The sequence below is a fragment of the Corvus cornix genome, chromosome 19, assembly GCF_000738735.6.
Source record: "Corvus cornix cornix isolate S_Up_H32 chromosome 19, ASM73873v5, whole genome shotgun sequence".
In the NCBI taxonomy this organism is placed as follows: domain Eukaryota; kingdom Metazoa; phylum Chordata; class Aves; order Passeriformes; family Corvidae; genus Corvus; species Corvus cornix.
In genome coordinates this window covers 4921446-4934421 of record NC_046348.1, presented here as the reverse complement: position 1 = coordinate 4934421, position 12976 = coordinate 4921446, and the positions used below count along the sequence as shown (strand labels likewise).

Sequence of the window (12976 nt, the reverse complement as noted above, 5' to 3'; positions counted from 1 at the left end):
TTCCTGCAGCACTGCAGCATCTCTTTATTTTACTGAAATCCTCTTCCAAAAATAAAAAATAGAAGACAGAACAATCCAACACATCCCTTTTATTAATTTAAAAAACATGGAAGAAAAGCAATAGGGAAAGTTTTAGCATTAAAAAAGGGATCCTGATTAAAAATCTATAGAACTTGTCTAGCAACATAAACTGATTTCTTTGGGTTAGAGATGACCCCATACAAAACCCCAAATGCAGAACACTCACAGTGCAGGAGAGTCTGGCTACAGACCACTTTTCTACTTCAGGTTAAACTCCTCCCCTAGATTCATGTATCCCACTGCTACCAGCTTCAACATAAGTAGAACACGTAGCCTTCACAGTAATATTTCCCTTAAATGGTAATAGTTATGTTTTAGCTTTCAGACAGAAAAACACTCTGGGCCATGTTAGAAAGAACTCTAGGGTCATAGAGACTTATGGCTGACTCTTTAGAGCAAACTTAGAGCAGACTGCACAGCAGTTATACACGCAATTAAGAAAAAATCTCTTATTTGGCATTTCTCTATCATTTTCTCTCGGGCCTGTGACGTGAAGGCCATGCCCCGTTAAGCAGATGTAACGTACGCCAATGGGTTCTGCTTGGCTGAGATGAAAGACTTTCATGCTCCTGAATATAAAGCAATGAACAGTGTTTCCAGCTGTCCCTGGAAGGCCTCATCCTCTTCCCATCACAAAACTTGGCTCTTCAGAATCATCTTCCTTCTCTTCCTCCTCCTTGCTATCCTCTTCGTCATCCTCGCTGCTGCCTTGCTCTTGGGATTGACCAGGTTCTACAAACACAAAGAGGATGAATGGATGAGGTGTTCCCACCCGGCTTCCTTGTCAAGCATTTCACAACAAAACAGTCTCAGGTGCTCAGCAAATGTGTATTAGGCCAGGCTGATTAGCATGCATGGGTAACATATTCCACTGCATCTTCCTTGTAAAGTACTCACAACTAAGCAGTCCCAGATACTCAGGGAACACAAATCAGGTTCTATTAATTCTGCCAGGTGATGAGGAGGTCAGAATATCAAACTTTCCCTTGGAGAATTCCCTTACCTCCAACTCTACCAAGTCCATCATTAAACAACTCCACCTCCTCTGGAATATTACTTCTTTCAAACATGGAGGTGATAGATTATCTCATTCCCAATCTCACCTCTGCAGGCTGGGATGAACTTTCAAGGATCACATAGAGCACTGGGAAGCCACAGGCGAGACTCAATATATTCCTACAGCTATCCAAGTTCACAGAAACTCCATGAGGTGCCATAAACTTTTACAGGCTGTTTGCTATACAGCAAGTACAGGAACTCATAAAGATATGCCTAAAATTAACAAGGGTCACAGAAAACTTGTGAAGTCTGCTAAAAAACCAGGAGACATCTACTAGAAATTAAATAACCGATAATAAAAATGAGGTACGGCATAAAGTGGGACCTGAATCCAAGAGCCATTTTCCACCCCTTTCCTGTTCCTCAGGCCCAGTCACACTCTCAATGTCCTGACCAGTTCACGCAGGATTTAGGATCAGTGGTCTGATGCCACCGCGTGGTGAAGTGCTGAACTCAGAGGGTTTATTGGGAGTTTGTTCATTAATGCAACCTTAACAGCTGACCTCATTCAGTGCCAACCCTTATTCTTAATGTTTTTGCTACAACAAAGATGAAACATGGCAATTCAGAGGTTTCATTTATTCATTCAAAAAGGAAGACAAATGTTTGCCTGCCACATCCAACAAATACACTTTAATTAATCTGAAAAAACTCTCAGATCACAACCCAGGGCACACAGAACTACAAAAAGGAAAGGCTGTTCTCAGTAGACTAAAAATGGCTAAGAGGGGCTTCTCTCTCCCCGATATTATTATTTTACACAGAGAAGCACAAACTGTAAAGAGTTAAGAACTGTTACAAAGACCAGCGAGTTTGGATTCTGTCTTTCAGGAACTTGTGCCAAACAAAACCACTCCAGTCCCACAGCTGGGACATGGCAATCCCACACCACAGTGCCAGTCCCTGATCCAGCTCTCCTCTCTCCCAGCCAGTCCCTAAGGGATGAGTATTCTGTTTGCTCACTCAAAATGAACACAAGTATGTTGACTCATACTTAAAATCTCTTCCCTGTTACAATTCATAAATGAGTAGCTTAAAAAAAAAAAAAAAGGTAACAAAACCAAAACAAAACACCCAAAAAATTCACTCTACTACATTCACTTGCTGTCACAAGTAAAATTAACCTAACAATTTGTCCTCCCGTGTTTACATGGGAGGCTGGCAGTGGTTCAGCTGAAACAGATCCAATTCTGAAAAGCAAAGCACAAATAAGGTAGAACTGTCAGGCAAGTCACTGTTCCAGCAGAATTACCAGAAACTGCTGTAACTTTAAGATTAACAATTTGTGTGCTAATTCACAAAGGACAACTATTTCAAAGAGTAAGCCAAAATATACTCACTGAAACACTGCAAAGAAGCAACAAGTATGCAAAAGTTTGAGCACACAGTTACACTGACATTGCTGAACATTAATTTTCAAGACTGCAGGAGAACAGAGGCAGTCAGGTTTTTCACCTTTATTTCTACGCAAATAAAATGGTCCTGTGGAACAGATGGTACCAAGGTGGCTCAATTTCTTACACACAAAATTATAACTCAGTTTCTTGCTGCCCAAGCTGTGCATTCTTTTTCCACCTGTTTTCCCATACACATTCAAAATATACTTTAAAAAAGCACAGCCTTGAACAATATTGCCTTTCTGAGCAGCTGAGGTTCTGAATCTGCAGTTTATCAAAATAGCTGGGGCAAAACACACACAAACTCAGATTCCAGAGTTTGCTGTCCAAAATTTCCCCTAATAAATGGAAAATATTCACAAACAGCCAAGTTATTTGTAAGATTAAACCTCAACATAGATGGCTTTCAAAGAGGATTTTGAAACATTAGCTAAAATAACAAGCTTAAGGCTCAGGCTTTAATCCATGTATTGAGAATGCTTGGGATGGTGGGTGGAACAAAACCTTATAGGCTTCAATAAGGGAACAGAACCAAGTCCTGAGAAAAGTAAACTAAATTTCACTGACCTTTTTCCTGCTTCTTTTGTTCAAGCTTATTTTTCTTAGCTTGCAGTTTCTTCTCTTTTAATTTCTGGCTATAAAGTAAAGAAAAAAGACTCTGGAAAATCCAGTCATTGATAAATTCATTGATAAAGGAAATATTACAGACATCTTGGAAAAGCTGATTTCAGAAGAGAAATTCCATTTAAATTTGGCCTCAACTGAAAATCCAGCAAGAGCAAACTTAGCACGTGATCAAGAGAAAACTTTTCCATGTTGTTTTTAGATTAATAGATTTTTTAAAAGTCTTTCATGACTCCACTGCAACCAAAACTATATGATACACAATAATCTCCAAGAACACAGATGGAACAAAAATGAAGCTGCCCCCACATTTTAGCTACCTAGGCTAATAAGCTCGAAAGAAAAATCATGTAAAACCCAGACTGCAGAAACTGAACAATGGGGGGGAAAATCACCAGTAATATATACTTTAATTGAAGACAATAAAAATAGTGCAGTATGCTTTGACCTTCCTCTTTGGCTGTACTTCTCAGGATGTCAGGCCCTAGAAGTAGCACTGGGGCTAAGAGGGAATTTCAATTCATACAACCCAGCTCTCTTTGCCCAGCAAAGGCAACATGGCAAGTTAACAGCAGACACAGGCAGAGCAGCCTGGCATTCACATGCTCCTCTCTCAACACCATAAATGAACTCTCTTGAAACAGAGAGCTAAGAACTGTACCTGTTGGGGCAGGACAAAGGAGAAGGGTGGTGAGGAAAATTAGAGGGGCTCCCGCAGGGCAAAGCCACACCATTAGAGCATAGCAGGGGGACAAGGAGGTGTTAGTGTTTAGGCAGCATCTGCTGTTGGAATAGTTGTTCTCCATCTCAGCCAGGGAAGAGGCAGCAGGCCAGATCTGACTTGCTGGCCATCTGTTGGACCACATTAAATTAAACTAAGATGGCAACAGTGTTTGTGTTGTGCACTTTTGTGTTAATATGGCAGTGAGTCACCTTGCACAAGCCTTTCCACAGCAACTCTCAGCCACAGCATGCAAAGCAGCAAGGGAGAGGCTGCTCACGGTCCAACCCTGGGAAAGAGCCGAGCATGATTCTGTGCTATTTCTGAAACATCCTGGACACAGAGAATGGGATTTAAATTCTCGTGCCACTGCACTACAATGCTCAGGCTATTTCTCGAGAGCATCAATCTTGTAACTGTTTCGTTTTGTCTAAAATTTAAGAGAAAGATGGATTTAATATTTTTTTAGTATTTCCACCTAACTTATTAGACTTGGCCTGCCAGACATTTCAATGAGGGAGGCAGAAGCAGCCTACCCATGAAGCAGCACCCACTTTTGCACTGAAACTGCTTGGGATCAAATGATTCAGACATAAACTTAAGCCAGATATACACACAAACCTTTCCTGACACTGTTAAAACAAATATGGAGTGAGGCACGTTGCAGTCAAGACCACAGTGTCAGCAAAAGCAGCTCAACCAGTCCAAAGTTATCCTGCAAGCAATGCCACGGAAAAGAAACCACCCCAGCAAAGCCTGTCAGGTTTGCAGCTACCTTTGGAAACCAAACATTGACACTGACAAATTTAATTTCCACAGCCAGACTTCCCAGCTGATAGATGCAGACACAGAATGACAGTGTTTATCCAGAGCATGCAGCTACAGATGAGGCACAGGGAGTGAGGGTTTCCATGTCAAGCCTCCTGGGAAAAATCTGCCCTTACCGCTTCCTTCTGCGTTTTGCTGTTTGCTCTTCTGCAATCATCTTATTCCTCTCCAGTTTCTTCTGGAATTCCTCATCTAGTCTTTGCTGTAATTGATCACATGTCATACTTTGGTCACAATCTAAATTAAAATACTTCTTTGAAAAGTCATGTCCTTTTAGGGAGAAGTCTTTTAGCAAAATACAGAAGGGAGCTCTGCCAGATTTTGTCTGGCTTCTTTATACAAAGCCATGTTCCTAGGGATGAGTCCTGTACAGACAGCGTTTTTAACCTGCAACCTGAGCCAAACACTGAAACCTTCTGAGGGAGGAATCCTCACCAAAACAGATGAGGGAGGTTGGGCTTCTGCCCTAATGAACGTTTCAGTAAAAACAAATGAATAATTGGAGACACAAACATTAACATACGGACTCATCTCAGCCAGGAGAGAGTATAACAATAGTGCTCTCTAAAAGAGATCAAGTCATTCTACTTGATCAAGACTTAAAAGAAACATCTGGACTCTGTGCACAGGCACTCACTTTGTTTCTGTCTGTGCAAGGCAGTGTTACCAGGGATTCCTTGCTTTTAAAGCATTTTCAAGTCAGCTTGAGAACACACACATTCCCATGAGGCCTTACTGTGTGCTAGGACCCCAGGGAACACAGGAGATGGAGCATGTCTGACACAAAGCACCGAATGTTTCAGTACTGACACAGACACCATGGATCACACACTCCTACAGACTCCTCTGACAAGGGGTGGCTCAGAACGGAATTATTTGTACATGACTTTCAAAGAAAACACAGAATTGCAATGAACAACAAATAGTTGGGGGTGGGGGGAGTTATAAAGAGTTGTGCTGACCTTCTCAGCCATGGCATCCATGAAATCTTGCCTCTGGTACTCTCGCCGACGGAGATGCCGGTACACATGGAATTCCCCACTCCCAGCTCCGGCACTGGAACCTGCAACGAGGAGGAGTTAAGTCTGCTAGGAAAGAAGGTAAATAGATGCTCACAAATGACTACAGCTGGGGAACAGGAAAGGGCACTGTCAGATGAAAATTATCAACAACACACAGAGTGTTGTCACCATTTTAAACTAAAATAACTCTCAACCAAAAGCCAGAGTGAGCTGCAAACCCACACACTTTTGTGTCACTGCAGGTCCCACAATTATCCCCCTGGAGAGCCCACTCTTAGCTGCACATCAAGGCAGGCAAAGAACTAGAGATGAAATGCACTCCCCACTCTCTTACAGGCAGAGGTGAGCTAGCTGCTGATGCTGCTTCCAAATAATTTTCAGCATCTTGCACACAAAATAAAGGTCAACAGAAAGGTGGTAAAAGGTGATACTGTACTTCCCCATGCAAGACAGATCCACTGACAGTTTTTAACTGTTTCTTCATAAATTAAATCTCTACAGCACTCTCTTCCTGGCATCAACCTGCATATTGAAGCCTTGCAGGAGCTTTAAGCATTGTGCTCCACTCTCTTCCCCTGTCTCCAGAGCCATTTCTCAAGGGAAAGCACAGGAATACAAGTCTCAAAGAAGACACCTAATTAAAACCCAGCAGCTGGGACTGCAACAGGGGTGCTCTCAATACCACCAGAATCCCAGCACATCAGGTGTTCCCAGAAAAACAAGACAATTCAACTCAAGCACACAGCAAAGCTATTTGAAAAAGCCATGGGAGGGATTCCAGTAAGCTGAAGATTTTATTCAGGAGTATAAAAACTTTAGACCAAGATCAATTATTCTGAAATAAGAAAAGTCAACCTCTAGAACGGACAGAGGTCTCAAAGAAAGACAGAACTTCTACATGCAGCCAGTTTATACCACAGCTACTATATTTAATCCCTGCAGGTAAAAGTAAAGCGTACATAGAGTAGTTGGGTCAGTGTCCTGGCACAGCTGCCAGCTCCCCACCTGAGCACACACAGTCACACCTGCTGCATGTGCCTGCTTCTCATGGCCTGAGACCCAGACTCAAAGCAGTCAAAAGAGGGACTTCACACTGCTAATCTTCCAGAGCACTCTCAGATCCATGGAGAGGACAGACTTACTCATCATCATTTACTTGTCATCACCAGAGCAGCAGCTTATTGCACTGCAGGCAGCCCACGTGCTGCAGTGCCACGGGCTTTGTTCTCCCTGCATTCTGACAGCCAGCAGAAAAGTGGAACCAGAGAAGCAAATAAAACTTGAAAAATCAACTCTCAAAGCACATTTCACACCTCTTTTCTCCAGCAAAATGAGCAGCAGAAAACCACCTCTGTCCTTTCCTGCTTAACACTTTTCTAAGTTAAATGAGGCTGAACCCAGAGTTATCTGAAGAATAGAATCTTTACCCATGACATCTCTAACGAACTCCGGGGGAGGTCGTGGTGCCCATTCATTCAGTTTTTCAGGAATTGGTACAGTCTTTTCCTGCAAGAACAAACCAACCAGCCATCAGTATCTTCCAGGAGCAAAGTCTGCAATTTTAACACATTGTTGAAAGGCGGGATACGTCTGACAACAGCCTCTTCCACCAACTGACAGATCTCAGAAGGAGCACAGCTGCAGCAATTTCTTCATGCACAGGGATCAGGAGCAGGCAGAAGAGGAGAATCAGAAGGGATCCTTTCTGTCCCTCACATTCAGGCCTGCAGGTCAACAAACCCCAGGAGGGTTAGGAGTGTCTGTGCCTCTTTTCAGCATGGGAACTAGAAGGAATCATGTCAGCACCTCCAAGCACTGGTGGGAGCTGAATATAATTCCAGTACCAGTAGTCTGGGAAACGACGAAAGGTATTTGTGCACCTTCCATGCCAGAGCTAGAGGACAGGGAAGAGCAGGGGAGGGAGAACACATGGTGCAAGGTCAGAGGAAGAATGCGGTGTGGGGAAGTCTCAGCCTGCTCCAGCACACACAGAGCAGGAGGTGAGAATCTCCTCCTGGCAAAAACCTCCTCAGGAAAGGACCAAAACACCCAGTTAGAGGACCAGGGTCATGCTCCCGCACATTAAAAGCAGTGGATAGAGGGAAGACCAGCGGGCAGAGCACGGAAAGGCCCCTGCGTTCCCAGAGAAGCGTCTCTCTCCTCACAGAATCCCACAAAAGACGGATCCCTCTTCCCTCACAGCAACCCAGTGTGGCAGTCGGGCCCTCTCCCCTTGAGGACCCGGCAAGGAGGAAGGGGGCGTGTGTAGATCCCGTCACGGAACCGGGAAGGAAGAACAGGGGGGTTGGTCCCTCTCTCCTGGCAGAGCCCGGGGAGGGGGTGTCGGTTCCTCTTCCCTCACGGACACGGAGAGGAGAAAGGGGAATTTGGTCCCTCTCACCTCACGGACCCCGGAGGAGGGGAAAGGGGGTGTTAGTCCCTCTTCTCTCACAGAGCCAGAGGTGGAGGTCTCGGCGTCCGTCTCCCCTCACGGACTCTGGGGGCGGGGTGGGGGTCTCGGCGTCCCTCCTCCCTCAGAGACACCGAGAGGGTCTCGGTGTCCCTCTCATCTCACAGACACCGAGGGTGGGGGGCTCGGTGTCCCTCTGCCCTCACAGACCCCGGGGGTGGAGTGGGGGTCTCGGTATCCCTCTCCCCTCACGGACCCTGGGGCGGTCTCGGTGTCCCTCTCCCCTCACAGACCCTGGGGGCAGGGGGTGTCTCGGTGTCTCTCTTCCCTCACGGACCCCGTGGGGGTCTCGGCGTCCCTCTCCTCTCCCCGCCGCCCCGGGCAGTGCCCCGGCGGGTGCCCTCACCGGGTTCCTCATGAGGCGCTCGAGGCGGAGGCGCTGCTCCTCGGCCGCGCTCCGGGGGATGACGAGCGGCTGCGGCTCCTTGCGGGGCCGGGGCGGCCGCGGGGCCGAGGGCGCCGCCATTGTTCCAGCCCTGGCCGCGCCCCGCCTCCCGTGACGTCACGGCCCGCGACGCGGCGGCGCTGTCATGGCGGGTGTGGTGAGGGCTGGGGAGAGGCGGGAGTTCTGTGAGGGACCCCCGTGTGAGGGACCCCCGTGCGGGGCCCTCTGCGCCAACAGAGCCACGGAATCAGGTCGGGAAACACCTCTAGGATCACCGAACCCAACCTCTGCCCTATCACCACCCTGTCAAGCAGAGCACTGAGTGCTACAAGTTGTTTCTTGAATAGCTCCACGGACGATGATTCCACCACCTCCTTGGGCAGCCTGTGCCAATACTAATCACCGTTTCTGTGAAGTAATTGCTCCTCCTAATGTCCGTACCCTGCAGCGTGGACGGAGGCTGAAGGCACAGAGTGACCAAACTATGGTTGGAAGGGCCCTCTGTAGATCACCCAGTCCAGCCCCACACCAAGGCAGGGTCACCCAGAGCAGGTGACACAGGAACGCGTCCAGGTGCGTTTGGAATGTCTCCAGACAGAGAGACTCCACGCTCTTCTTGGGCAGCCTGTCCCAGTGCTCTGCCACCCTCAGTGGGATTCTTCGAAGGCACAGAGTCACAGAACGATGGTTCAGGTTGGAAGGGATTTCTGGGGTCACCCCGTCCACCCCCCTGCTGCAGCATGGTCCCCTGAGTGTGTCACTCAGGGCTGTGTCCAGAGGGCTTTTGGGAGACACCCCACATCCTCTCTGTGCAGCCTGTGCCAGTGCTTGATCACCCACAGAGTGAAGAAGTTCTTCCTCATAGAATCACAGGATGGTTTGGGTTGGAAGGGACCTAAAAGATCTTCCTATTCCAACCCCCTGACATGGGCAGGAATGCTGCCCACTAGAGCAGGCTGCTCAGAGCTCCATCCTACCTGGCCTTGAACATTCCCGGGGTCGTGGCTGTCAGAGATTTTCAGGGCAATCTGTGCCAGGGTGACACCACCTTCACAGCAAAGAATTTCATCCTAATGTGTAATCTAAACCCACTCTTTCAGTTTGAAGCCGTTCCCCCATTTGTCACTACAAATTCTCATTCAAAGTCCTTCTGCATCTTTCTTGTCCATTTGGGTACTGAAAGTCCACAATTAGGTCACCCTGAAAACCTTTTCCCAATTCTCTCAGCTTTTTCTTTTAGGAGAGGTACTCCACCCCTGTAATCATCTGGTTTGCCTTCTCTGGGCTCGCTCCAACAGGCCCATGTCTCACGTTTAGGTGGAGCTGCAGCTCCAGCATCCCATTGCTCAGCACCACTGAGCAGGGCCTGCCTCTGACACCCTCCCTCAAACACTCAAATACTCAGATACAGCTTGTTCCCTGTGTCACTCCTCCCATGTCCCAGCTGTAGCCGTGCATCCTGCTCCTGCCAAAGCTGTGTTTGCTGAGCTCCGATGTCCCCTGTCCCCTCACGCACGTTCTCGGGGCTGCAGCGAGTGCAGTCTGTCCCCAGCAGGCCGCATTAGCGAGGCAGCTCCGGCATCTGCTGCGCTCTGTCCAGGCCGAGCCTGAGGAGGGTGAAAATTCGCTGTGTTTTTCCCTGGCACCCTCAGCCCTGCCAAATCCCTTCCCTGTGAGGATGTAAGCGATACAGCACTTCCTGGTGCCCCCATGGCACGCTGCCTGCGCCATCTGTTCGTGTCACTTTGGTCATTAACCAGCGCAGCCCGCGGGCTTTGTGTGCTGACAGTGATGAACGGCAGCACCGTTCTCCACAGCACGGCCCTGCTGGGTGCTGGAGATGTGGGTGGGTAGTGGGAGGGGGGGATGCCGTGCTGTCTGCATCCATATTCACACCTGGGATTTGCAAGAGCAGTGCTTGGATGAGCTGAGGGCTGGTACACCCAAATCCACGCTTGCCTGACGGAGCTGGAGGAAGCCATGGTGGGGAAGAGGAGCCGGGGCTGGCTGCAGTACAGGCCTCCACTGCAAGCCAAATTTCGTTTCAAGTCGCTGTGGCCCTACAGAAATGGCATGGCATGTGCTGGGGCTGTGTGTGCGTCACAGAATTAGCCAGTAAAGGTCAGCTGCAATGGAAGAGGGGCATAAGCCTTTGTGCAATTTATGGAGATAAGCCGGAGCCGGGAAGTTGGGCTCTGGGTTTCAGACAGCTTCGTGCTGTGCATGTGGAGAGGGTGACAGAAAGGGGAACAGAGAGGTTGGGAATGGCTCCTTCTGAGATTTATAGTTCATTTGTATGGCCTGAATTTATTAAGCCTCCATTCTCTTCCCCTTTCTGTGGAGAAAATCAGAGCTGATCCTGAGGTTCAGCCCTATGTTTACAAAAGACTTTTCAACCTCCGCTGAGGTTGCTATGGAAATCACACTAGTTTGTGTCTCGTGTTTGTCTTACCAACCTGATTTGTAAAAGAATGGTGTGAATTTAGTGTTGGCTGAGTTCCCAGCTGGCCGCTGGTCCTGGAAGGCATCCTTGCAGTCTCAGCCCTGGCTGGAGCAATGCAAACAGCTTCCTCCATGCTGTCTGCCAGCTCCCCAGCTCCTGTGCCCGTGGCTCTCCCAGCCTTGGGTCCTCTTCAGCCCACCAGCACAGAAACCATCCAGTGCCAGGCTGGATTCAGCCCTGCCAGCGAGACACCAGCTCTGTTGCAGAGGCCAGGGCAGGTCCCCTGTCCCCTCTCAGTCACTGCAGACTGTTTAACAAAGCAGAATTGCTGCAAATCGATTGAATTTCCTCTGCTGAGTCCTAAGCACAACACAGGCTGGTTTAGCTCACTAATCCCTAAAGTTTAACCCTGTTTCTTCCTCTCAGCCTCCTCTCCACACAGCTTCCCAAAGCAGGGGAGAGAATGATGAGCTGCCAGGACTCCATGGGAGGAAGGCAGAATGGCAGGCAGAGGGCTGCAGGGAGCAGCTGGATTCACTTGCCCAGAACGTGGCTTGTTCCAGCCACAGCTCACAGCCCCAGGAAACAAACAGACAGCTGCCTGTCATCCAGCAGAGCCCACGCAAACCGTGGGGAAAGAGACCTGGGAACATCCCTCTCTCAAACTACATGTTGAGGGAGTTGGTGCAGACTCTTGACGTATTACGCACGTTTTACTTTAAAAAAATCTGGGGAGGGGGGCAAGATAGTTACTTGGGTCATACAAAAATAGAAAATATTTCATCAAAATACAAAGCTCACCAAATCAGAGCACTGAGCTGGGATCTGGGCAGGACTGGGCTTACTGGGGTCAGCGGATTTGCATTAGAACAGGGTAGTGTTTTCATAGGTCAGTTCGAACCAAACAACAAAACTCGGCTCCCTGATCTTTATCAGAGAAGCTCATTTGTGTTTCTGAGGAGTTTTCCTACCAAAGGGATCCTTCTGGAAGCACTGCAATCCTTTGCTGAGACAGACCCTGCACGTCAGGCAGGAGCAGCCGTGGAGCTCCAACACCCACGTGAAACGTGGGCGGCTGCGCTGCTGAAATCCCTTTGCATTTTTGTCCTGTTCATGGTATGTGCCAGGGCACAGCTCAGTGCCAGCATCCCTGCAGACCAGCCCAGCATCCCTGCAGACCAGTCCTTCTCTGGCCCCGGGCAGAGGGCACTGCTGGCATGGAATCCAGCCCACACGCTGAGGCTGCTTTCCCCTTGTTTCACCATCAAATCTTTGTGTTAGATGCTGTTTTGTCCTGCCCCTGCCCTTCCAGACACCCTGTGAAAGGAAAGGGATGTTTTCCAGCAAGACTGATGCTGTAATTAGTCAATTTGCTAATAAGCTGAGGTGTGAACGGCTTTCCGTGAGGCAGGAGGAGCAGCTGTCCCGAAGGCACAGCCCTCAGTGTCACCTCCCCAGCTGCCCAGCTCCTGATGGATGAGCTCTCCAGGAGTGGTGAAAAGGCTCTGGTGACTTTTGGGGAGGGAATGTTTTTGTGAATGGATCATGACACAACCATGGCCTGATTACCGAGCTGAGCAGTTCCTTCCACCCCCCCAAAAACCATGTGTTAGCTGCGTCTGTCACTGCTGAGCTGTCACAGTACAGTCTGGGACAATGCTCCAGTTTTCCCAGGGGATTCTCAGCAGAAAAGAGCACACTAGAAAGACATACAACGTCAGAGCATGAGGCACAGTCTCCCAGGAGAGATGAAGGCAGAGGAGGGGGAATGACAGGCCTTGGGGAACTGCTGGGAGATGCTAGCACAGGCCTTTAGCAAGGGAGGGCCACCTTCACAGCCCAGGGCTGCTCATTCCCCATTATCCCTGCTGCTTGGGGGGTGGAGACATTGTGACTTGCACCACTGACAAACCAGACAAAGTAAATAACAGACTGGGAGGAGAGGA

General features: G+C 48.5%; 1 protein-coding gene across 1 annotated transcript; it reads right to left on the bottom strand.

Moving 5' to 3' along the window:
- Positions 1 to 69: 69 nt before the first annotated feature.
- On the bottom strand, positions 70 to 8692 carry PRKRIP1 (PRKR interacting protein 1). The gene is made up of 6 exons (XM_019287621.2): positions 8549 to 8692; positions 7160 to 7238; positions 5673 to 5773; positions 4827 to 4912; positions 3105 to 3172; positions 70 to 813 (listed from the first exon to the last, which is right to left on the bottom strand). Exons 1-6 carry the CDS (start codon positions 8666 to 8668, stop codon positions 698 to 700), a joined length of 570 nt encoding a protein of 189 aa, XP_019143166.2. The 5' UTR covers positions 8669 to 8692; the 3' UTR covers positions 70 to 697.
- Between the last annotated feature and the right edge of the window lie 4284 nt (positions 8693 to 12976).